At 37.1% G+C, this 24,401-nt stretch overlaps 1 protein-coding gene across 5 annotated transcripts; it reads left to right on the top strand.

Annotated features, from left to right (window-relative positions):
* The first annotated feature begins 14,953 nt into the window (after positions 1–14,953).
* Positions 14,954–18,275, top strand: LOC125301050 (phospholipid scramblase 2-like). Of its 5 annotated transcripts, XM_048253314.1 has the most exons (11): positions 14,954–15,042; positions 15,123–15,172; positions 15,612–15,722; positions 15,862–15,933; positions 16,073–16,212; positions 16,386–16,428; positions 16,748–16,968; positions 17,354–17,515; positions 17,715–17,876; positions 18,067–18,115; positions 18,205–18,275. In XM_048253314.1, the coding sequence occupies exons 3-10, from the start codon at positions 15,650–15,652 to the stop codon at positions 18,109–18,111; spliced, it is 918 nt and encodes a 305-aa protein (XP_048109271.1). In that variant the 5' UTR covers positions 14,954–15,042; positions 15,123–15,172; positions 15,612–15,649; the 3' UTR covers positions 18,112–18,115; positions 18,205–18,275. The 5 variants fall into 5 exon arrangements, 4 of the variants coding, with proteins under 4 accessions (XP_048109271.1, XP_048109280.1, XP_048109264.1 ...); XR_007194667.1 differs by having other exon boundaries at positions 17,354–17,538; positions 18,067–18,275; XM_048253323.1 differs by having other exon boundaries at positions 16,413–16,428; positions 18,067–18,275.
* The last annotated feature ends 6,126 nt before the right edge of the window (positions 18,276–24,401 follow it).

Genomic DNA, 24,401 nt, shown 5'->3' with positions numbered 1-24,401 from the left:
ACAGATGTATAGTTTATCTTATACACACTCATTGAACCAACAAAGTAAATGCAAAAATAGAGACTTTTTTGTTATTATTTGATATTGTGTGTAGTCAGTCTATATCAGAACACCCGACATACAATCTAAATAGTCCACAGGAAACCTCAAAGTGTTACCTTTCATTTGAGACCAGGATTAGGCTTCTACACAAAGGGGTTCATGTGCAGTAAGCATTTGAGTGTCAGTATAAGTATATATACTCTTTTGATCCCGTGAGGGAAATTTGGTCTCTGCTTTTATCCCAATCCGTGAATTAGTGAAACACACACAGCACACAGTGTACACACAGTGAGGTGAAGCACACACTAATCCCGGCGCAGTGAGCTGCCTGCATCAACAGCGGCGCTCGGGGAGCAGTGAGGGGTTGGGTGCCTTGCTCAAGGAGCACTTCAGCCGTGCCTACTGGTCGGGGTTCGAACCGGCAACCCTCCGGTTACAGGTCCGAAGTGCTAACCAGTAGGCCACGGCTGCCCTCTGCCAGTATGCATTTTGGATAACAAAAAGTCCTATGGGGAGTTTCCATAGGCATTTTACAAAACGGATGAGCATACCTTGGCAAATAATGGTCTAAAGCACTCATATTTTCATTCTATATTGATCTACTTTTGCACACAGCCTCACAAGACCTGGTGCTAGGGCTCAGTTGTGTTTCTAAGGGATATCAAGTGACCCAGAGGGCTGAAATGTGGTCAGTTCAGAGATGCTTGTAATCCGGCAGAAAGAAAAAACTATATTCTAGCCTCTGTAACTCTGTGAGAGTACATCACAGTTATTTTGACTGTTTCCTACAAAAACTACAGGTTTCAGCTTTTTATAGAGGTCCAACATTTGATGGTAGGCCCCAAAAGAGGTGGGAACAATGCCCTTGTAAATAGGCACATTGCAATTTCAGGCAACAACTTGAAATTTGTATTGAGATCTAAGTGATTAAATCTGTAAAAATACATCATGCAATAGGCTTATCAAAAGCAATGTGCCAGTGTCTTGTAGTTCAAATATTGGGCAGGATCTTTATCCTGCAATCTTTATGCAATCACTTATAGGCCTATTATATTTTGCATCGGGGACAAATTATTTTGTGATCTGCAGGCAGCTGCGCTAGTTGTGCCGCTGTTGTTTAGGTTTTTTAAAAGAACACGAGCATGGACCCTTAACAACGGCTAACAACATTTCCTAACAGTGTAAAACACATATTGTATAGCCTAAACATACAGATAGGTTACATATAATTAGGCTATGCCTATATAGCGCATTTTCTAGGACAGTGGGCCTAGAGGCGACTGGTGAGTAGCCTATCGACATTGAACAGCACACAGCATCACGGTGTTCCTGTGCAGTCCAACAGATAGGCTAGGCCTAGCCTTAGACTGTTATAATTAGGCTATTTGCTACCTTAACTTCTTACTAGAATTATTTGTAAACTTCTTAGGTATGACAACTGCATTGTGTGATAGACTGTGATTGAATGTAAACCGTTGCATGGTAACGTTAGGCTATACCGACACGTGGGAATTCAATGACAGACATAAAAAACTGACCCCGACGTTATTTGAACAGGCAACCCTTCCAATCCAGAGTCAGACACGCTACCGTTGTGCCATGAGGTCCGCCTATAGGCCACTTATTTTTGGGTTATTACTGTTGTGAATATTTATTCAAAGGCATATGATGGGATGGTGTTCAGTAAAGTAACTAAAAAATGCAATTCCAGGGAATTACCATTGCATGTAAATGCAAAAAAGCTGCTGTGTATAACATTATATTACTTACAGTTGATTATTCAGATTACATAGTCTTACAGTATTCTTGAAAACCACTTACTTGGTTAGATGTTAGCTTAGAGTATATGACAGTAAGTAAAAATAAATTGTCAATTCAATATTGATCAACATTGTTTGTTTTAATACAGCAGAATGATACTCAGAATACACTAATGAACACTTACCAATGTAAGCTTGAAGTAAAAATCACAGTTGTGTATATTATATATACAGAACTTGATAATGCCAAATTTGGTCTCTGCATTTAACCCAATCGGTGAATTAGTGAAACACAAACAGCACACAGTGAACACACAGTGAGGTGAAGCACACACTAATCCCGGCGCAGTTAGCTGCTACGTTTGATTGTCGTTAGCTATCGAAACCTACAGCTATCGGTCACTGTAAAGTTGACGACATATTAACGTTTATTAACAGTGGGTTTCCTTACATAATACATATCAACGTAGGGTGCTAACGTCAACTATTTCACTAACGTTAACGTTACCTAATGTTAGTTTAGTTATTTGTGGCCCATCATTTCATACACGCTAACGTTACATAATGTTTGACGACCGGAACACTTACCTTGTCTTGAGCAAATAAAGTGACCAAGACATAGCAGGCGAAGACGTTCAGAAGATTCACAGCTCCAGCGCCAGCAGTAGCTCACGTTCAACTGTAGATTACTTTCAGCTGGAGGTCACGTCATAATGCTAAAAGTTGCCGCCAAGGCGGTCAATGTTAAGTCAATGGGAATTTATTGCTCTTTTATCGTAAATATCTCAAAAAGTATAAAGTTCACAAATGTAAAAATTACTTTGTACAATTGTCCGTTACAAGACCTGTAGGAGTGTTTGAATGACGTCAAACGGTTCAGTGGTTTTAGTGTCATTAAACGTCAAATTTGGTCAGAAGAAGAATAATAACTAGAGAATGCAATTCCAGGGAATTACGAGTGCATGAAAATGAAGCTAGGACAGACATAGCATAGCTTAATAAAAGTTGATAGTTTAGAAGTAGACAGTTTAAAAGTTGAATGTAGATAGTTTAACAGTTGTTAATAGACAGATAGTATAATAGACAGATTTTAAACTTTCAATGAATGTTGAAAGTTTAAAAGTTAAATGTAGATAGTTTAAAAGTAGTTGACCGACTGATAGTTTAATGCGTGTTGATAGACAAATAGTTTAAAGGCTCTATATAGGTAGATAGTTGACGATAACCGAAACAAACATTAGAGCCATTCCAACTGTCAGTTATCGTTAACTATATACCTAAATAATTTAACCATTTAAACTATCCACCTATTTAACTGTTCAGTCATTCCAACTATATCAAACCTCATATACCTAGCAACCAAAATAGTTTGTTTTTACTCTGTATGATATTTTACATCATATTTTTGCATTTTCATGTACTGTATTTCCTTCAGGAAATGCTTTTCTAGTTACAGTGCATGAAAATGCACTGTACTGTTCTTCCTAGGCTTCTTCTTCTTCTTCTTCTTACAGTGCATGACAATGCACTCTACTGTTCTTCCTAGGCTTCTTCTTATTACAGTGCATGAAAATGCACTGTACTGTTCTTCCTAGGCTTCTTATTATTATTACAGTGCATGAAAATGCACTGTACTGTTATTCCAAGGCATGTTATTATTACAGTGCATGAAAATGCACTGTACTGTTCTTCCTAGGCTTCTTCTTATTCTTATTCTTCTTCTAACGCTTTTAATGCAGCTTCAACCGTTTAACGTAGAAACTTCAAACTATGTTACGTAGGTCTTACTTAGGAAATGGGTGCTATGTATTTTTCAGCTTTGTAACTTTTATACTTTTTAAACTATTAATTAAAAACTATCAAAATGTCCCTATTGACTTAACATTGCCCTTTATGACATCACAGCAATTAGAATCCTATGGCAGGTGTTCAGGCCACCTGTCCCAACTGCCATTCTCAGGCTTTAAGCATACAAACTGGCCCTATTAAGACTACACACCCTATTCAACTGCTTCCTCTGCCAAAAACTGTTTCAAAATAAAAGTCCTCACTACAATATTTCACTGTTAAACAATTTAACCCTTTAAACTACTGAACTTTTTAACTATTCAGCCATTGTAACTGTTACTTGTCATCAACTATGACTCCTACCCACTGTAGCTAGTTAGCATGGTTAGCATTGTTAACATTTTTAGCAAAACTGCTAAAAACGATTAGTTAACATAACTGCTAGCAAACATTAGAGCCATTCCAACTGTCAGTTATCGTCAATTATCTACCTAAATAATTGAACCATTTAAATTATCCACCTATTTAACCGTTCAATCATTCCAACTATATCAAACCTTATCTACCAAGCAAATCATTTAACCATATAAACTATCCACCTATTTAACTGTTCAGTCATTCCAACTATATTAAACCTCATCTACCTAGCAACCAATATAGTTTGTTTTTACTGTATGATATTTTACATCATATTTTTTGCATTTTCATGCACTGTATTTCCTTCAGGAAATGCTTTTCTAGTTACAGTGCATGAAAATGCACTGTACTGTTCTTCCTAGGCTTCTTATTCTTATGCTTATTCATATGCTTCTTCTAACGCACTTAATGCAGCTTCAACTGTTTAACGTAGAAACTTCATTCAAACTATGTTACGTAGGTCTTAGGACATGGGTGCTATGTATTTTTCAGCTTTGTAACTTTTATACTTTTTAAACTATTAATTAAAAACTAATCAAAATTTCCCCATTGACTTAACATTATGATTATGACATCACAATAACATTGCCCGTTAAGCAATTAGAATCCTATGGCAGGTGTTCGGGCCACCTGGATCAACTGCCAGTCTCAGGCTTTAAGCATACAAACTGGCCCTATTAAGACTACACATCCTGTTCAACTGCTTCCTCTGCCAAAAACTGTTTCAAAATAAAAGTCCTCACTAGAATATTTCACTGTTAAACAATTTAACCCTTTAAACTACTGAACCTTTTAACAGTTCAGCCATTGTAACTGTTACTTATCATCAACTATGACTCCTACCCACTGTAGCTAGTTAGCCTAACATTGTTAGCATTTTTAACAAAACTGCTAAAAAATGATTGGTTAGCTAAGTTAGATGTTAGTTAGCATTGTTAGCTTACATTTTTAGCATAGTAACATGTTAAACTGCTAGAAAATGAAAATGATTAGCTAGGTTAGCTTAACATGGTTTACATAGTTAGCATGCTAACATGTTAACATGCTATTTAGCATTTTTTTAGCAAAACTACCATTCAACTTGTTAACATTATTATCTTTGATAACATAGTTAGCATAACTGCTAGCAAACATTAGAGCCATTCCAACTGTCAGTTACCATTTTAAAAATTTAACCATTCAAATGATCCCTTATTTAACCGTTCAATCATTCCAACTATATTAAACCTTATCTACCAAAGCAAATCATTTAACTATATAAACTATCCACTTATTTAACTGTTCAGTCATTCCAACTATATTAAACCTCATCTACCTAGCAACCAATATAGTTTGTTTTTACTCTGTATGATATTTTACATTATATTTTTGCATTTTCATGCACTGTATTTCCTTCAGGAAATGCTTTTTCTAGTTACAGTGCATGAAAATGCACTGTACTGTTCTTCCTAGGCTTCTTATTCTTATGCTTATTCATATGCTTTTTCTGCACTTAATGCAGCTTCAACTGTTTAACATTAGAAACTTCATTCAAACTATGTTACGTAGGTCTTGGGACATGGGTGCTATGTATTTTTCAACTTTGTAACTTTTATACTTTTTAAACTATTAATTAAAACTAATAAAATTTCCCCATTGACTTAACATTATGATTATGACATCACAATATGGCCGTTAAGCAATTAGAATCCTATGGCAGGTGTTCAGGCCACCTGGATCAACTGCCAGTCTCAGGCTTTAAGCATACAAACTGGCCCTATTAAGACTACACATCCTGTTCAACTGCTTCCTCTGCCCAAAACTGTTTCAAAATAAAAGTCCTCACTAGAATATTTCACTGTTAAACAATTTAACCCTTTTAAACTACTGAACCTTTTAACAGTTCAGCCATTGTAACTGTTACTTATCATCAACTATGACTCCTACCCTGTACTAATTCTAGTTAGCATTTTTAACATTGTTCAATGCTGTTTTTTTAACAAAACTGTTAAAATGATTATAAAAGTTAGCTAAATAACATTGGTTAAAAAATTTAACCATTTAAACTATCCACCTATTAAACTGTTAGTCATTCCTAGCTATGAAAAATGATTAGCTAGGTTAGCTAATTTAACATGGTTTACATAGTTAGCATGCTAACATGTTAGCATGCTATTTAGCATTTTTAGCAAAACTACTAAAAATGAAAAGATTAGCTAAGTTAACTAAGTTAAGTAACTTGGTTAACATTATTATCTTTGATAACATATTTAGCATAACTGCTAGCAAACATTAGAGCCATTCCAACTGTCAGTTATCGTCAATTATCTACCTAAATAATTTAACCATTCAAACTATCCACTTATTTAACTGTTCAATCATTCCAACTATATTAAACCTTATCTACCAAGCAAATCATTTAACTATATAAACTATCCACCTTATTTAACTGTTAAGTCATTCCAACTATATTACACCTCATCTACTATATTAAACCCAATATAGTTTGTTTTTAATCTGTATGATATTTTACATTATCATGTTTTTGCATTTTCATGCACATCATTTGTTTCAGGAAATATATTTCACAGTTATGTGTTTTGAATTTGCACTGCACTGTTATCCGAATTTCTTTTTCTTATTCTTCTTCTTCTTTTTGTGCGTTTAATGCAGCTTCAACCGTTTAACGTAGAAACTTCATTCAAACTGCGCTATAGGTCTTACTTATGTGACTTCAGCTATGTATTTTTCAACTTTGTAACTTTTATACTTTTTAAACTATTAATTAAAACTACTAAAAATTTCCCCATTGACTTAACATTAGATTATGACATCACAATAGCAATTAGAATCCTATGCCAGGTGTTCAGGCCACCTGGAGCCACTGTCTCAGGCTTTAAGCATACAATATGGCTGTATTAAGACTGCAGATCCTGTTCAACTGCTTCCTGTGCCCACAACTGTTTCAAATTAAAAGTCCCTTTAAACTATTAAACTGTTCAACTGTTATCAACTGTTCAACTGTTGTAACTGTCAGTCAACTATGACTCCCATCAACTGTATCCTCAGCCTTCAACTGTTTCATAATAATTCTATTAAGACTACACATTCTGTTCAACTGTTTCCTCTCTCCACAACTGTTTCAAAATAAAAGTCCTCGCTACAATAATTCCCTATTAAATAATTTAACCATTTAAACTATCCACCTATTAAACTGTTCAGTCATTCCAACTATATTAAACCTCATCTACCTAGCAAATAATTTAACCATTTAAACTATCCACCTATTTAACTGCCCAGTCATTCCAACTATATTAAACCTCATCTACCTAGAAAATAACTTAACCTTTTAAACTATCCACCTATTTAACTTTTCAGTCATTCCAACTATATTAAACCTCATCTAGGCTACCTAGTTCAGTCAATCCAACTATATTAAACCTCATCTGCCTAGCAAATAATTTAACCTTTTAAACTATCCACCTATTTAACTGTTCAATCATTCCAACTATATTAAACCTCATCTACCAAGTTCAGTCATTCCAACTACATTAAACCTCATCTACCTAGCAAATAATTTAACCTTTTAAACCATCCACTTATTTAACTGTTCAGTCATTCCAACTATATTAAACCTCATCTACCTAGTTCAGTAATTCCAACTATATTAAACCTCATCATGTTGGTTACCAATTAGCACATCATCTGTTTTAACAATATATTTCACACCATGTGTTTTGCATTTTCATGCACTAGTAATTCCCTGGAATTGCATTTTCTAGTTATTTTTCTTCTTCTAACGCAGTTAATGCAGCTTCAACCGTTTAACGTAGAAACTTCATTCAAACTATGTTACGTAGGTCTTACTTAGGACATGGGTGCTATGTATTTTTCAGCTTTGTAACTTTTATACTTTTTAAACTATTAATTAAAAACTAATCAAAATTTCCCCATTGACTTAACATTAGATTATGACATCACAATAGCAATTAGAATCCTATGCCAGGTGTTCAGGCCACCTGGAGCCACTGTCTCAGGCTTTAAGCATACAATATGGCTGTATTAAGACTGCAGATCCTGTTCAACTGCTTCCTGTGCCCACAACTGTTTCAAATTAAAAGTCCCTTTAAACTATTAAACTGTTCAACTGTTATCAACTGTTCAACTGTTGTAACTGTCAGTCAACTATGACTCCCATCAACTGTATCCTCAGCCTTCAACTGTTTCATAATAATTCTATTAAGACTACACATTCTGTTCAACTGTTTCCTCTCTCCACAACTGTTTCAAAATAAAAGTCCTCGCTACAATAATTCCCTATTAAATAATTTAACCATTTAAACTATCCACCTATTAAACTGTTCAGTCATTCCAACTATATTAAACCTCATCTACCTAGCAAATAATTTAACCATTTAAACTATCCACCTATTTAACTGCCCAGTCATTCCAACTATATTAAACCTCATCTACCTAGAAAATAACTTAACCTTTTAAACTATCCACCTATTTAACTTTTCAGTCATTCCAACTATATTAAACCTCATCTAGGCTACCTAGTTCAGTCAATCCAACTATATTAAACCTCATCTGCCTAGCAAATAATTTAACCTTTTAAACTATCCACCTATTTAACTGTTCAATCATTCCAACTATATTAAACCTCATCTACCAAGTTCAGTCATTCCAACTACATTAAACCTCATCTACCTAGCAAATAATTTAACCTTTTAAACCATCCACTTATTTAACTGTTCAGTCATTCCAACTATATTAAACCTCATCTACCTAGTTCAGTAATTCCAACTATATTAAACCTCATCATGTTGATTACCAATTAGCACATCATCTGTTTTAACAATATATTTCACACCATGTGTTTTGCATTTTCATGCACTAGTAATTCCCTGGAATTTTATTTTCTAGTTATTTTTCTTCTTCTAACGCAGTTAATGCAGCTTCAACCGTTTAACGTAGAAACTTCATTCAAACTATGTTACGTAGGTCTTACTTAGGACATGGGTGCTATGTATTTTTCAGCTTTGTAACTTTTATACTTTTTAAACTATTAATTAAAAACTAATCAAAATTTCCCCATTGACTTAACATTATGATTATGACATCACAACATGGCCGTTAAGCAATTAGAATCCTATGGCAGGTGTTAGGGCCACCTGGATCAACTGCCAGTCTCAGGCTTTAAGCATACAAACTGGCCCTATTAAGACTACACATCCTGTTCAACTGCTTCCTCTGCCAAAAACTGTTTCAAAATAAAAGTCCTCACTAGAATATTTCACTGTTAAACAATTTAACCCTTTAAACTACTGAACCTTTTAACTGTTCAGCGAGACAGCTGCCTACTGCCTCCCTCCCTACATAGAGAGCTGTCTCACTAGACATGACTTTGGATTAAATGCATCTTTTAAAAATGAGCGTAGCACTCTAGAATCTTTGGTTAACACTCACGGTATGGCGTTAGCAAAGGCCTGACGTTAAACTAAATTAGCTTACGTAAGCTAGCAGCCTAACGGTATAAATTAGTTTTACGGCCGGCAGATATATCAGACCAGACGCTATTAATGGTTACAACAATGGCATAATCAGATAGTAAATTGTTTATTTCTAATCTGTAATCTGCAAATCTAAGCAAAATAAGATCACACAAATGACATTTTAAACAGATTCAGCAGCCATTACCGATGTCATCTGCCATGTTTGTTTACCTTTCACAGCTGTTTCAGACGTTGCCGCAAGGGATTATGGGTAGGAGGGAGCATGAAGTGTGCATCGATGCTGCCTTCAAAAAGGACCGTTATTTGGGAATTCTAAGATATCTTAAAAGGCAGCAGAATTTGTTTTTTTGGGTTTTGAACCGCACTTGCTGCCTTGCTCCCCAGTTAGATATCTTAAAAGGCAGCAATTTTACCCGTTTCGAACACACCCTATGACTCCTACCCACTGTAGCTAGTTAGCATGGTTAACATAGTTAGCATGTAAGCATTGCTAACATTGTTAGCATTTTTAACAAAACTGCTAAAAATGAGTAGCTAAGTTAACTAAGTAACATGGTTAGCATTGTTAACATGCTAGCATGTTAGCATGCTAGTTAGCATAGTTAGCATAACTGCTAAAAATAATTAGCTAAGTTAACTAAGTAACATGGTTAGCATAGTTAGCATGCTAGTTAGCATTTTTAAAAAAACTGCTAAAAATAATTAGCTAAGTTATCTAAGTAACATGGTTAGCATAGTTAGCATGCTAGTTAGCATAACTTTTAAAAATGATTAGCTAGGTTAGCTAAGTAACATGGTTAACATAATTAGCATGTTAACATGCTAGTTAAAATAGTTAGCATACCTACTAAAAATGATTAGCTAAGTTAGTTAAGTCACATGGTAAGCATACTGAACATGTTAACATGCTAGTTAGCATAGTTAGCATACCTACTAAAAATGATTAGCTAGGTTAGCTAAGTCACATGGTTAACATAGTGCTAGTTAGCATAACTACTAAAAATGAAAACATTAGCTAAGTTAACCAAGTTAAGTAACTTGGTTAACATTATTATATTTGATAACATAGTTAGCATAACTGCTAGCAAACATTAGAGCCGTTCCAACTGTCAGTTATCGTCAATTATCTACCTAAATAATTTAACCATTTAAACTATCCACTTATTTAACTGTTCAATCATTCCAACTATATTAAACCTTATCTACCAAGCAAATCATTTAACTATATAAACTATCCACCTATTTAACTGTTCAGTCATTCCAACTATATCAAACCTCATCTACCTAGCAATCAATATAGTTTGTTTTTACTCTGTATGATATTTTACATCATATTTTTTGCATTTTCATGCACTGTATTTCCTTCAGGAAATGCTTTTCTAGTTCTTATTATTTTTCTTCTTCTAACGCAGTTAATACAGCTTCAACCGAAACTTCATTCAAACTGCGTTGCGTAGGTCTTACTTAGGACATGGGGGCTTTGTATTTTTCATCTTTGTAACTTTTATACTTTTTAAACTATTAATTAAAAACTATTATTTAAAACTAAATTTCCCCATAGACTTAACATGGGCTGATGACATCACAATGGACTAATTAACTTGATTTGCACCTGTATCATCTTCCAGCTGCTCATCTAGGCCCCATCAAAGAATCAGTTCAACTGATTGCACCTGTATCAACTGCTTTCTATTGAACTAGACCAACTCTCTCTGTGTTTCTCCATTCTACAAGGATATAAGACACATTTCATCCAACTTTCTATCCATTCATCCTCTTCAAACCATTCACTCATCCACCCATTAAACTATCCATCAACATCCATTAAACACTCTGCCTATCAACATCCATTCAACTTTCTGTCTATCAACATCCATTACACTATCTACATTTAACTTTTAAACTATATACTCTGTCTCAGGCTTTAAGCATACAATATGGCTCTATTAAGACTGCCGTTAAGCAATTAGAATCCTAGGCCAGGTGGCCAGGCCACCTGCACCATATCAGTTTCTCAGGCTAACCTTTTAAACTATCCACCTATTTGACTGTTCAGTCAGTCCAACTATATTAAACCTCATCTACCTAGTTCAGTCATTCCAACTATATTAAACCTCATCTACCTAGCAAATAATTTAACCTTTTACACTATCCACCTATTTAACCGTTCAGTCATTCCAACTATATTAAACTTTGTCTACCTAGCAAATAATTTAACCTTTTAAACTATCCACCTATTTAACTGTTCAGTCATTCCAACTATATTAAACCTCATCTACCTAGTTCAGTCATTCCAACTATATTAAACCTCATCTACCTAGTTCAGTCATTTGAACTATATTAAACCTGTCATGAGCATTCTCTCTCCCTGGTAACAACCTTAATTGAATTAAATTCTATGCCACTCTGCTCACTCTCTCTCTACTCTGCCTAACGAGCTCCACCTGGCTCCGCCCCACTCTGCTCTAATTACTCTGCCAGCTGCACTGCATTTCTCCACTAACCTCTCCCAGTATATAAAGCCCTGTTTTTCAGCCAAGCCCTGTCAGATCGTCTTCAAGCCTGGACCAGTAACCTGCCTGCCTATCTACTCTCTGACTCCTACCTGTGATTCGGATCCATTCTTGACTGCCTCCCTGTTCTACTGCCCCGGTTATCCCGACCTGCCTTCGGATCTTCTCGATTACTCTCCGATCTTCAGCCCCCGGTAACTTCGAATCTGCCTTCTGTCTCTCCTGCGCTTAGTGCCTAGCCCTGGTCTGTACTACTGCCTGCTGTTCATCTTGCTGTTGTGTGTGTGTGTTCCCCAGGCCTCCGACCACCAGACGAAGCGAGCCCAGACGCGTCACCACCCTCAGCCGAGGCGCCCGCTCGATCACTGGGGACACACACACTCAGCACCTTGGACTGGAACCCCCCGGAAACTTGGTAACCCACAGGACCCTGAAAAACCCCAGAGCCCCGAGAACCCCTGGAACCCCTGACACCCCTGGCACTCCTAGCACCCCAGGAACCGGAACCTCCAAGACCTCACGATTCTCTCACTCCTCTTCCCCCCTGAACCCTTCAATAAAAAGACTCTGAATTTGAACTTGCGCTCTTGGGTCGTCTTCTGTCTGTGACAAAACCTCATCATGTTGGTTGCCAATTAGCACATCATCTGTTTTAACAATATATTTCACACCATATGTTTTGCATTTTCATGCACTGGTAATTCCCTGGAATTGCGTTAGTCCATTGTGTTTTCATCAGCCTAATGTTAAGTCTATGGGGAAATTTTGAGTAGTTTTTAATAAATAGTTTAAAAAGTATAAAAGTTACAAATATGAAAAATATATTGCCCAGATGTCCTAAGTAAGACCTACGTAACATAGTTTGAATGAAGTTTCTACGTTAAACGGTTGAAGCTGCATTAATTCCGTTAGAAGAAGAAGAAGAAGCCTAGGAAGAACAGTACAGTGCATTTTCATGCACTGTAATAAGAAGACTTGGAAGAACAGTACAGTGCATTTTCATGCACTGTAATAAGACTTGGAAGAACAGTATAGTGCATTTTCATGCACTATAATAAGAAGAACAGTGATAATAGTCCATTGCATTTACATGCAATGCAATGATTATGTGAGGAGAGAGAGTGAAGCATGGTGTGAATAAGAGTGGCTTTTTGATAGCTTTGGAAAAGGAAATCAAGTTACTTTCTGATATATTTGTGTGTGTTAGGTAGAGAATAGTTAAGTAGTGTTTCATGAAATTGAAAACTATAATCCAAATTAGTGTGCTTATTGAAAAATATCTGGACAGAGTTTCAGAGAGATAACTTAGGCTATTAGGCCTAGGCCTACTAGCTACCTGTTTCTCGAGGGTTTGAAATGTATATCTAATGTGAATTTGTCCGAACATCTCTGAACATCAAGGTTGTTTTGAAAGAGAAACAAATTAAGTAGGCTAATATTGAGCTGCATAAACATTTTCATAGTAATAATTGGGCATGATGATCTTGTTGAGATACATTAATGCAACATCAGAGGAGAAAACTGATCCATAGAAATTCAGTAAATAGAAGGAATGAAAGGAATTTGTTTAAAATTGAAAAAACTGAAAGAGAACAGCCTGCGGTGTGTGCTGTTTTGAGCAATTGTGTGCATTGCTGTTGTATCCTGCGTCCTTTTGTGTAGTATTGTGTAGTGATCTACTGTATGTCATACTGTATGTGTCATTTAGCATAAGGTGTGGACAGTGTTTAGGCTATTTACACACTTGCAGATGCCTGCCAGGTCATCATTGCTCCAAAATGATAAAAATGATTGAACTCAAAAATAGATACACTTATTGTTAATATATACAGTATGTGTGTATGTATATATATATATCTTTTCTGTAGTAGCAGCAGGGGTCATCGTTGAAAATGAGAATGTGTTCTCAATTTTTTGAGCTGGTTACACTAAGGCCATGGTGGAAAGTCCCCAACCAATAGCTCAAGGAATTGGATATATTCCCTGTGTATAACAGAAAGAACATTAAGCGTCATCAACCTTTTACTTGGATTGAGGACCTTTAAAGGCATGGCATTGAGTAAAGTCAGAGACTTTCTAGCTTTACAGCACTCAAAGAATCTGTCATAGAAATGTATGAGGTTAGTTTGTAACGCAAACATGGCAGTCATCTACACATATTCCGCCCCTTCTGTGTTGTGAATACATCGTGCCAATCATGTGTTGTGATCTCACAGCTGGAGTGAGGTTGGTGTGTTGTGATTCGTGAAGCATTGCACACGCGTAGTTGTACCCGAAATAGATGCCTGATAAGTGCCCAAAAAGTGTTGCAACATGGCTGCCGAGTGGAGGGACTTGCCTAAAAGAACTTTGGTACAGTGCTGAGAATGGACTATTTTATTGTATAATGTTTAGTGTGTCTTTCTGTATAAAGGGCCATTGTACACCTGAGAATGAAAATAAAGGTTGAATGTGTTGATGAATGTGATGGCTAAAAAAATGATGGATTCTGATTGGCTGTCAGCTTTTTATTGTTCTCAAAATCGCTCTGAAGGAGATCCCCAACAATATTGATCTTCATGTCGTTATCGTTGTAGTTTATGTCTGGACGTCGTCATTCATATTAGCTAGAATTATATTTTTTTTGCTGTTATCGTTATAGTTATCGTTCTTGGTGTGATCGGCCCTTAAAAAAATGAATCCCAACAAGATGAATAGGACCTTAATGTACAGCGGAACTTTCTGCACCATTCTGGGGAGCCATAGGTCAATAATAAGCCTAGTCAACCAATCATTTCTATAGTTTCATATGACATACTAGTTGAAGGCCTTACAGCTGGGTTTCAGTTCCAAGTAGAGGTCAGCTGCCTACAAAAACAGGTGACTGGAGGTATCAGTTTCTCAGAGCATCCTATGTTTACACTTTGCTACCAGGCAACCTTGTCCTAGATTCTAGGGGCTAGAGTTTACATTTGAAAAACAAATGGACTCTAAATATGATCAGATGTTTCGATAGAGAGCACGTGGGGAGATATTTCAGCAATGGCTGTAAGTCTTGTGAATGTTTTATATTGTTCTACTGCATTATATAATCTTGTTTAAAATAGGATATTTGTGTAACATTGCAGAAGAACCAAGTGCTATGGTCTAAGAGGCAGACAGCAAAAGCATCATTAAAGTAAGTGTCATTCCTGACTCTTTGCAGGTTCATTCTTTGATATTATCAACCATAAATAAGAAGGGATATGTTATTAGCGTTCACTCAAAAACAATACTTAATGAATTAATCTGAAGTTCTAGTTCTCTCAGCATTGTTAAAGACTTCAACGCTAGATAAAAACTGTCTACTGTGGCTGTGCAGCTTGTGTATGTGCAGGTTGTTTTTGTCTTTTCTTATTAATCCAGGATAGATTTACAAAACTACAACTAAAATCTGTAAATTCTGTTTTTGTTGCTTTCAGTACTTACTCAGCAGTTATCATTTCAATAACTAGTTTTTAGCACAGAACCGCTTGATGCTCCCAGTTGTTTCAGATTAGCACTGTTTTGATATATTCACAGATTAGCACTGTTTTGATATATTCACAGATTAGCACTGTTTTGATATATTCACACAGGCACAACTGTCAGCTGTTTCCATCTGCATGAATCTTTAATGAAGTCTGCTGTAACCCCAGACCAGCAGGGTGTGCCTGCAGGTAGTGCACCCTTCCCATCTCAGCCCCCAGGTGAGCCTCCCCTATAAAAGTGACTTGAATAGACTGTCAAACATTACATGCCATACCTTTGCTAGTCCACTTTCCACAAATAGTTTTGCTCATTTGGCTGAATTGTCCAGGATATATTTTTTCATGGTTGTTTGTCTAGCTTACGCCATCAACCTTCCACCTAGTGCTGTCTACCCTTCTCCTCCATATGGTCAAGTCCCAATGCCACCAGGTAGTTGCCAGTGACAACATTTGTAGACAGAGTTATTGTCAGTATGACCCGTCACATGTATAACTGGCTGTCTCAGTCTTACTGTTGTGTAACTGTTGTGGATGTATATTCATGAGCCATACTTATGCCTTTCTTTTAGGGTATATGCCATTTCAAATGCCAGTTCACATGCCATCTCCAGTGCACCCACAGTACCCTCCTCAGATGCCAGTGGAAATGCCAATGCCTGCTCCTGGGAGACCACCAGACTGCCCACCAGGGTTAGAGTATCTCATTCAAGTAAGATGGCTGCTTAGACAATGTTTTAAAAATCACCATATTGTACAGCACCAACCACAGTGGTATTAGTCCATAAGACGAAGTAAGAGTTCATCCATTCTTTGTACCATCACTGACTAACAACTAAAAAGCAACTGATGTAATTGGCAGTACTGTGTTCCTCCATCTCACAGATTGACCAGCTTCTTGTTCACCAGCAGATGGAGCTGATGGAAGGTATGTTTACTGAAAGTACTGTAGACACGAAAACATTGAACTAAACATGAGGCTGAAGTTGTGTTTTTAGGATGGCATGTGGGACATTGTCAAATCAAAAACAAAATTCAAGTAAAGGTTTATCAATTATGCAAGTCTCTAAAATATTAATCAAGTATGGTGCAGGACTGAAATCATTTGCAGGCCTATGTGTGGTAAAAACAAGATATGTATTTCCAAAGTAGACATGAATTGCATGCTACTTATTACAACGGACCATGCACAAGGTTAAATTAAGGTGTTCCCAAGCTGTTATACAAATTGCACATTATAATTACAGTGATGATGGGTTTTGAAACAAACAACAAGTACTTGGTGAAGAATAGTCTGGGACAGCAGGTGTTTTTTGCTGCTGAGGAAAACGACTGCCTCACCCTGCAGTGCTGCGGGCCGATGCGATCATTCGCCATCCACATTCAGGACAACATGGGCCAGACTGTCATGTCTGTGACAAGGCCTCTCAAATGCAGCGCCTGCTGCTTCCCTTGCTGCCTCCAAGAGGTTAGCTGATTCCATGCTTTTGTTGTTGTTGTTGTTGTTGTTGTTGGTGGTGGTGCTGTTTAAAATTGTTGCAGTCAGCAAATAAATTTACGGCAAGATACGTATGATAAGTAAGATAAGTATGTATATGTATGTAAATGATTGCTCTGGGTAGGACAAAGCACAGCTGTCCAGTGTACAAAGCACAGCAGTCATCTGTAGGTACACAATGTTTCTATACTAATGTGTGACAAGCAAAGAATAGTATCACACTACAGTACTTACATTAACTTAATTCAGCTACCTAAGAAGGCTGTTTTGAGCCTGGCGGTTTATTTTCACTTTAAGTATGAATTAACATGAATTGTTGGAATTAATCTCTTGCTTTCACTGTTGTGTTATTTAGCTGGAAGTACAGTCTCCCCCAGGAAACCCTATTGGATATGTCACACAGAATTGGCACCCGTATATTCCCAAGTTCACCATTCAGGATGAGCAAAGAAATTCTGTGCTGAGAATTACTGGGCCTTTCTGTGACTGCAAGTGTTTCTCTGATGTGAACTTTGAGGTAAAACACTGCTCATCAGCAAGGTGACTGAGGAAAGCAAACACTTAGAAACACAATATATCCTCACACAAATCATGTTGACTTCTTGTAACTCACATTGGAAGCTGTTTCTATATAGCTTAGTAAATACAATGCTGTTTTATACACCTTAGTAGTTCATACTAATAATTTTCTATCTTGTAAAAAAAAAAAAAATCAGATCAAATCACTGGATGAGACTTCAGTCGTTGGTCATATTTCTAAGCAGTGGTCTGGCTTTGGGAATGAGATGTATACAGATGCTGACAACTTTGGGGTGAAGTTTCCAATGGATATGGATGTGAAAATGAAAGCCACCATATTGGGAGCTTGTTTTCTCATAGTAAGTAGTTGACCATTCCTAAACAGTTTATCATTGAGTATATATGGTAGTCTTCACAAACACGAAGCAAGCAAACATGGACAAACACACACTGTATGTTTCATTAATTACATATGAACATAGCGTGCATATATTTTGTTACTTGCATTTGTTGCTTTCAGTTTTAAATATTTCCTGTTTTGCCTTTCAGGACTTTATGTTTTTTGAACATTCAAAGCAGCAAGATCATCATTAGAATGGTACGTCAGTGATGGGGATATTTTCAAATTGGAGATGCCGTTATGTGCTAATACTGCCACTTCTATAAGGTCCTCTTTCCTTGGTTTAGTCTTGTAGTCAGCTACTCTGAATGTCTCGGTCATTGTGTTTTCAACCTGACAATAAAAAGAAGCCAGCAGACTAACAATCTGAAATGTGTATGATGTTGGATAAAAAATTAAACACTAATCTTGGAACCACTGAACAATGTGGGAATCATGATGACAGGTAAAAATCTTTTGACTGTTTTTTTTAGATAAGTTTTGTGATAAGATATGTTGTTCTGTTTTGGTGAATCTGCTGCTGTTGTTATAATATAATGACTCCACTAGATGGCTGCAGTAAGCTTTCAATTGCATGAGCTCAACCTCAGAGAGCATCATTTATTGGTAGACCTGTTTCATGACTCAAAAATAAATCTACCTCATGAAGTCAAATGATAGGAAATTAACACACTACAAGACAGACTTCTCACAATTTTTCACATCAAAAAATGGAGTACTTACTTGTTGGTTGTTTATAGTTAAAGGTTAATCAATGGTTGATCAATGAACGTATTGTGTTGCTACTTTGATATGGGTTGGTTTGTACATTGATCTAAATATAATATGTGGTCATCAGCTTTAACACATCTTTGCTTTGTTTGCTTTGCTTTGCTTATGGTAAGGTCTGTGGTCCTCAGCAGGGCTTCTTGCTGTGCAATAAATGAAGGTCATCACCTGCTTGTTTAAACTATGTAATGTACTATGCAGTGCTGTAAACAACCCAGTCTGTAAATAAGTCCAGCATGTTCTGTTTGACATCATGCCAAATGTGGCCTTGCTCAGCCAGAGAACCAATCTTGGTTTTCACATAAATAAAGAGTGCAAGTCTTCACTTTAAAAAGATAGTTTGTGAGTCAGCAGCCTAAGGCATACCCGTCTGGACCAGGACCCAGGCTGTGTGTATGGTCAATCTGGTGTGCTCTGTAAAAAAGTATGGAGTGTTGTTTTCCGACTCATTAGTCTCCACAAAGAGATAGTTTGGACAGGAGCTATATGGTGACATGGGTCTTTTTGGCCTAAATACATAAATACAGCAGCTTGGCTCAGGTCCCTTTGAGCCTCTTCACTCCTTTGAACCCCCAGATAACTGCTGGGTGTGGAGGGCCGTGGTGGTGAGACTGCTGGAAATGTTTGGTTTGATCAATAATGAAAGACTCATCTGCTTATGTTGCCATCAGGAGATTGATACAGTGACTAAAATGAAGGGCTGATGTGGTGTTCTTCTCTGATGTTCCTGCCATAAGAGCTCAAATCATGAATGGTGGTCCACAGTGTGAAATCATTTCCTTTGAATGAGCAAATTCAAGTTGTTGGTGTTGTGTGTAGATTAGGAACTGGATCAGAAACTGTGAAAAAAGGAGAGATCCTGTTTATTAGTTTGTATTATACTATGAAAAAACCTAATGTGAGGGAACATAAAACTATTGTAATGGAATAATACTAAAAACCCCATAAGGGAATGCAAATGTCCCAACGCCTTAAGGGACTCTATGTTTAACAGGTGTGGCACAATTGATGCATTGTGAATACTTGAGTTTGCTCAAGAGCATGATACTATGATAGGGATTCAGAATAATCTCCGATATATGAAGCAATCTGCCTGAAGAGTTGATTTCATATGCCATGTTTTTTATTTCAGTCATGCTTTGGCTAATAAAAGAAAACCATAATTTGATTTATTAATTATTTTTTTATCATACACATCTAGCAGTGGGTCTCACCGGTAAATCATACTTAATGCTGAAGGGAACAGGGAGTCAATTAACTGAAATAGATTTGAAAGCCAAACAAGGAAAACAAGAAAGGGTTGAGATCCATATAGCCAGATAGACATGTACTTATTTTTCACTAGGAGAGTAGGTTAACATAAGTTTCAACTGGATAATTTCTTACGGAAGACATAAAATTGTGTTTGGATGTCTTTTTTTCGATTGTTTCTTTTGTTTTCTCCAAATTCATTTCTGAAAAAAAAAAAAAAAAAGGTTACCTCTGATGTCATTATGTGACATATTGGTACATGCCATTTATCACATTATGAATTACATTGCATCACATTGCCAGCCCTTGTGTTCATGAGCTGGGGAGTGGTCTAGATGGTCTATCATTTCAATCTTTGTTGAACTCTAAGATGGGACATTTCTCAGGTTGAAAAGAAATATCCATGGCTGCACGTTTTTGTATCATTGACGGTGAAATGTTTTATTATTTCACCAGTCCACAATAATAAAATAATGCACAGCCTAGAAAATAGTACAATTGTGAGCTTGTGCAAATTTATTTCTATTCATTTTTACTTACCGTAATGTTATCAAGAAAATACAAATACAACTACTTGAATGGCTTCCTTGTCAAAGTACAACAGTAGGCACAGGTAGGCCTAGTGGGTTCTGACAAAGCTGCAGGCACTTCAGTGATATACAACTACAGTACAAATAATCATGTACAGCATGCCCAACATGTGACCGAAGAATGTTTTAGGGTCTTTTGCATGCTAAGGTAGTGCATTGCAAATGGCATTAATGTGGCACACATGAACACATGCAGATTAGAGAGTGAGTTGATTTGCTATGTGTTGTGTGTTGCTATGTGTGTACCGTGTGATCATGACAGAGCACATTCTCCTTTCATTATTTTATCTCATCAGGTTGTCAGACTGTGTTCAATCCTCCTTGGCGCCATGCCATTGTCCATCACTCTGCCAAAAAACCAGAGGATTGAGAAGTTGCCAGATGTTATTCATTAATCAGATTACATTAATACAAAACAGCTAGGCCTCCTTGGACAATTGTGTGAGCGCCTCTGGCATGGGTTGCAGCCATATAAAATATTTATAGGCATTCCCAGCGAGACTGTGCTTTGGCCGAGCGGGCCTCCCCACTCACATCCCAAACAGCTGTCAGTCACAGATATAAATAAATAAAAGGAAAAAAAAGACTTTCCCAAAAAAGGATAGCATGGCTCCCTGGGGTGGTCTGAGCTGATTTGTGAGTCTTCACCTACTCTCTGCATTCATGGACTTTCAGGCATGGAAGAGCTGAAGGTCTAACTTTGGAAGGAGTGCAGACACGGTCTGCAAATTCCACAGATCTGTGCTCATTTTCTTTGCAACGGTATGCCATCATGTTTAATATTAAGGACCCCCTCAAAATGAGATGGTTCATCTCAAGGGGCTATCCTTGAAATAAAGAATAAAATATAAAGAATTGTATGATAAATTTGGTAAACCATGCTTACTATATTTCTCTTGTGTACTTACCCCATTTTACTTCCCACACTAACTGTTTGACCAAATCCATGGCAGTGGTGGTGCTTGTGATGCCAGAGTCAGAGAATTAACCTTTTGCTTTGCACTTTTTTTTATCTTTGGATCCTTTCGTTCTTTCTTTCATTTTTTCTTTCAGTCTTTTTCACATATTTCTCCTTCGCAAGGGGATTATGATATTAACATCATTTTTTTTAATTTAGCCATCACAGAACTGGGATAATTAACTAAGCCTTTTTGAAAGCATTTCTCAACTCGTGCTCTCTCAAGCCACGGCCCGCACCCCTCCCCACAACCCTAGAGCCACAACATGTCTGCCTTTTAAGGTAAACTCTTTGCAAGTTCAGGCCTTTTGATCTGTTTTAATGTTAGGATTCAAGTAGAGAATATGAAAGGGACAGCTTTTTCGTTTGAAATATCAAAGTGTAAATAGGACTAATGATGCCTCGTCGCACTCTGGTGGATTCAGTTAAATATGCTGAAAATGAAAGAGCAACTACCAATTTGTGCATGGCTTCATTTGTATCTTCTTTACTCTTTTTATACGCTCTTTTTTATGTATTAGCAAAACAAAAATATATAATTTTTCAACATTTAGTCTTCCATCATTTTCAGAACTGGTAGGCATTTATTTTTATTTTTTATTGTACAACATGGTTTTACATGATGATTTAAATGCTGTTGATACCAAATGCTAAATTAACTCTAAACATACATGCGCACACACACACACACACACACACACATAGCTACACATATTTCACATTTCAAGTACACTGTAGAGTTGAGCTGCCATCAAAATTGATTTATTATGAAAGCCCCAGTAATGGCCCTACAAACTATCTGTCCAAATCAAGACTTAGAATAGAATAGTAAAAGTGTTGTCAGGCTCAGCTGTCAGGTCCTCATGGTGCATTGGACCAGTCCTACTAAACTTGTTTCACACAGAAAAATGATTGATGTAGTAAGTTGAAGCTTCTCACAGATATAATGATTTTCATTGTATCAATTAATTTATGAAAACTGTAGTAAAATTTGCAAAGCAATGAATTCATGACTCATTTGTTACTGAGTGCATTTTGTGACTACATTATATCACACTTAGTTTTCCCAGTGTGTCCATATCCCATTAAGGGGTGTGTGTAGGGCCCTGTTTCAAATGAATGTATTTTTGGTTTAAACATCACTCATCCATCGTTTGGTTTCCCTCTGCACTTGGGAAGATGTCTGACTGTAATAATAAGCATCCTCTGAGCAGCCCTGCATGCCGGCGTGCAGCTGTCAGTACAAGCTGATAGCTGGCACACCATACTCACCTCCACCCCACAACGCTGCACATTAGCCTGGCTTCATATATTGGAGTTACACAATATTCCCCTACTCTGAAATGTAACATGTATGATTGTCAGGCTGATTTGTATTGCAGTGTGTAGCTTTCATGGCCCAACAGAATCACAGGTATGGAGGTATGAAGGAGCTTGCCTTGGCATCTCATAAAAAGAAACTTCTTGTGATGCTAACACGGGCCCTCCCTAGGCTGTAAATAATGCATAGCCAGTGGGTATGGAAAGGTGATCTTCCATGCAAGAAAGTAGGCCTACAAACATGACCGTTACTTTGGCCCCCTACGAAGTTTGACAGCAGGAAGGATAGTCACACTGCTCTGAGAGGCTGACACAGAACTCTAAATACACAATGACTATGCCAGAACATAAAAAACCTTTTTCTACCTTTTAGGTCACAGAGAAATAATATTTAGTGAATAGCATTTTTCAGCATTAATATATAACTGTGCCTTCACGCTCACACATTGTTGAGTATCTTCATGTCATATGCCCATGTTTTCTATTATGCTGTACTGTAAATGTTTAAAGATGATTCATACTAAGTTGATGCGAAAGGAATCTTCTGGTAATAGAATGCAGTTCAGTCCCTTCCTATGTGACCTCTACAGGCATGTGAGTGAGATGATAGCCAATGTAAACTGCATGTGTTGCACATAACGACAGACATGACCATAAAGTTACAGTCAAAGTTAAATGTCTAAGCGATATGAACTTGCAATTGTCAGTTGCTGACGTTTCCACTGCTCCACCACACCTGCCAAACTGGTTGTAGTAAACCAAACAATAACATACTGTATATAATACAGCTCTGGAAAAAATGAAGTGACCACTGCACATTTGAATATGACCATCAACTCATTTGAATGTCACTTAGCAACCATAGGATGACATCAGAAACATTTGCAGTGGTCTCAATTTTTTTCCAGAGCTGAATATAGTGACCATTAGAGTGTAAGGTAAGGTAAGTGTAAGGTGTGTCTTAATGCATTTTTAAACTACAGGTGATCTAGTTGAACCTCCTCAATAGAATGTGATTGCCCCCAAAGTCTGTGCGATGTAGTTTAAGTAGTTTACACACAGCAACACATCCTTACCGCACAGTGCAAAGTCAGCCTGTTTGACCCTTGCTAATGCCGGGTTGCTTTTTGCTGGGGTCAATGACTCAGACAGTTGAGGGACAGGATCGCTGCGCACAGGAAATAAACCATGAATTACCCGAGACAGGACCTCTCCTGACACATCAATAGCCATTAGGATGCTGTTTATATGCAAATCACCAATAAGGGCCAGAACAACACGACCGCTCCAGTCAGATGACTTTGCCACACAGACAAAGGGCATCACCAACCAGTTTATTTGTGATGAATGTTGTGCTGCCGCAAGTTCTCCACCCCGCACTAGTCCAACAGACGCACGTGGTTATCTGATGGTCATTCTAACACAACAAATCATAGTGTATTCAAGAGCTACAGTATCCATTTCAGTCCTTTTGTGAGTGCTGAAATACCCAAAATACAAATTGCTAGCATATCTAGAATTGAGGCCTCACCCTATCCAGCCCTAAACATGGGGCAGCACTTGATTCACAGTCTTCTTCAGATTGTGATGGTACTGT

The sequence above is a fragment of the Alosa alosa genome, chromosome 1, assembly GCF_017589495.1.
Source record: "Alosa alosa isolate M-15738 ecotype Scorff River chromosome 1, AALO_Geno_1.1, whole genome shotgun sequence".
NCBI classification, from domain to species: Eukaryota; Metazoa; Chordata; class Actinopteri; order Clupeiformes; family Clupeidae; genus Alosa; species Alosa alosa.
Note: the sequence above shows the minus strand (reverse complement) of the source record. Positions and strands in the feature narration are given on the sequence as shown.

Bases quoted from the DNA above. Each gene is read 5' to 3' on its own strand.
- LOC125301050 (XM_048253314.1), top strand. From the start codon at position 15,650: ATGAAGTCTGCTGTAACCCCAGACCAGCAGGGTGTGCCTGCAGGTAGT. The intron at 15,723-15,861 runs GTGAGCCTCCCC...TTGTTTGTCTAG, and splicing joins CTTCCCATCTCAGCCCCCAG to CTTACGCCATCAACCTTCCA. The intron at 17,516-17,714 runs GTAAAACACTGC...AAAAAAAATCAG, and splicing joins TCTCTGATGTGAACTTTGAG to ATCAAATCACTGGATGAGAC.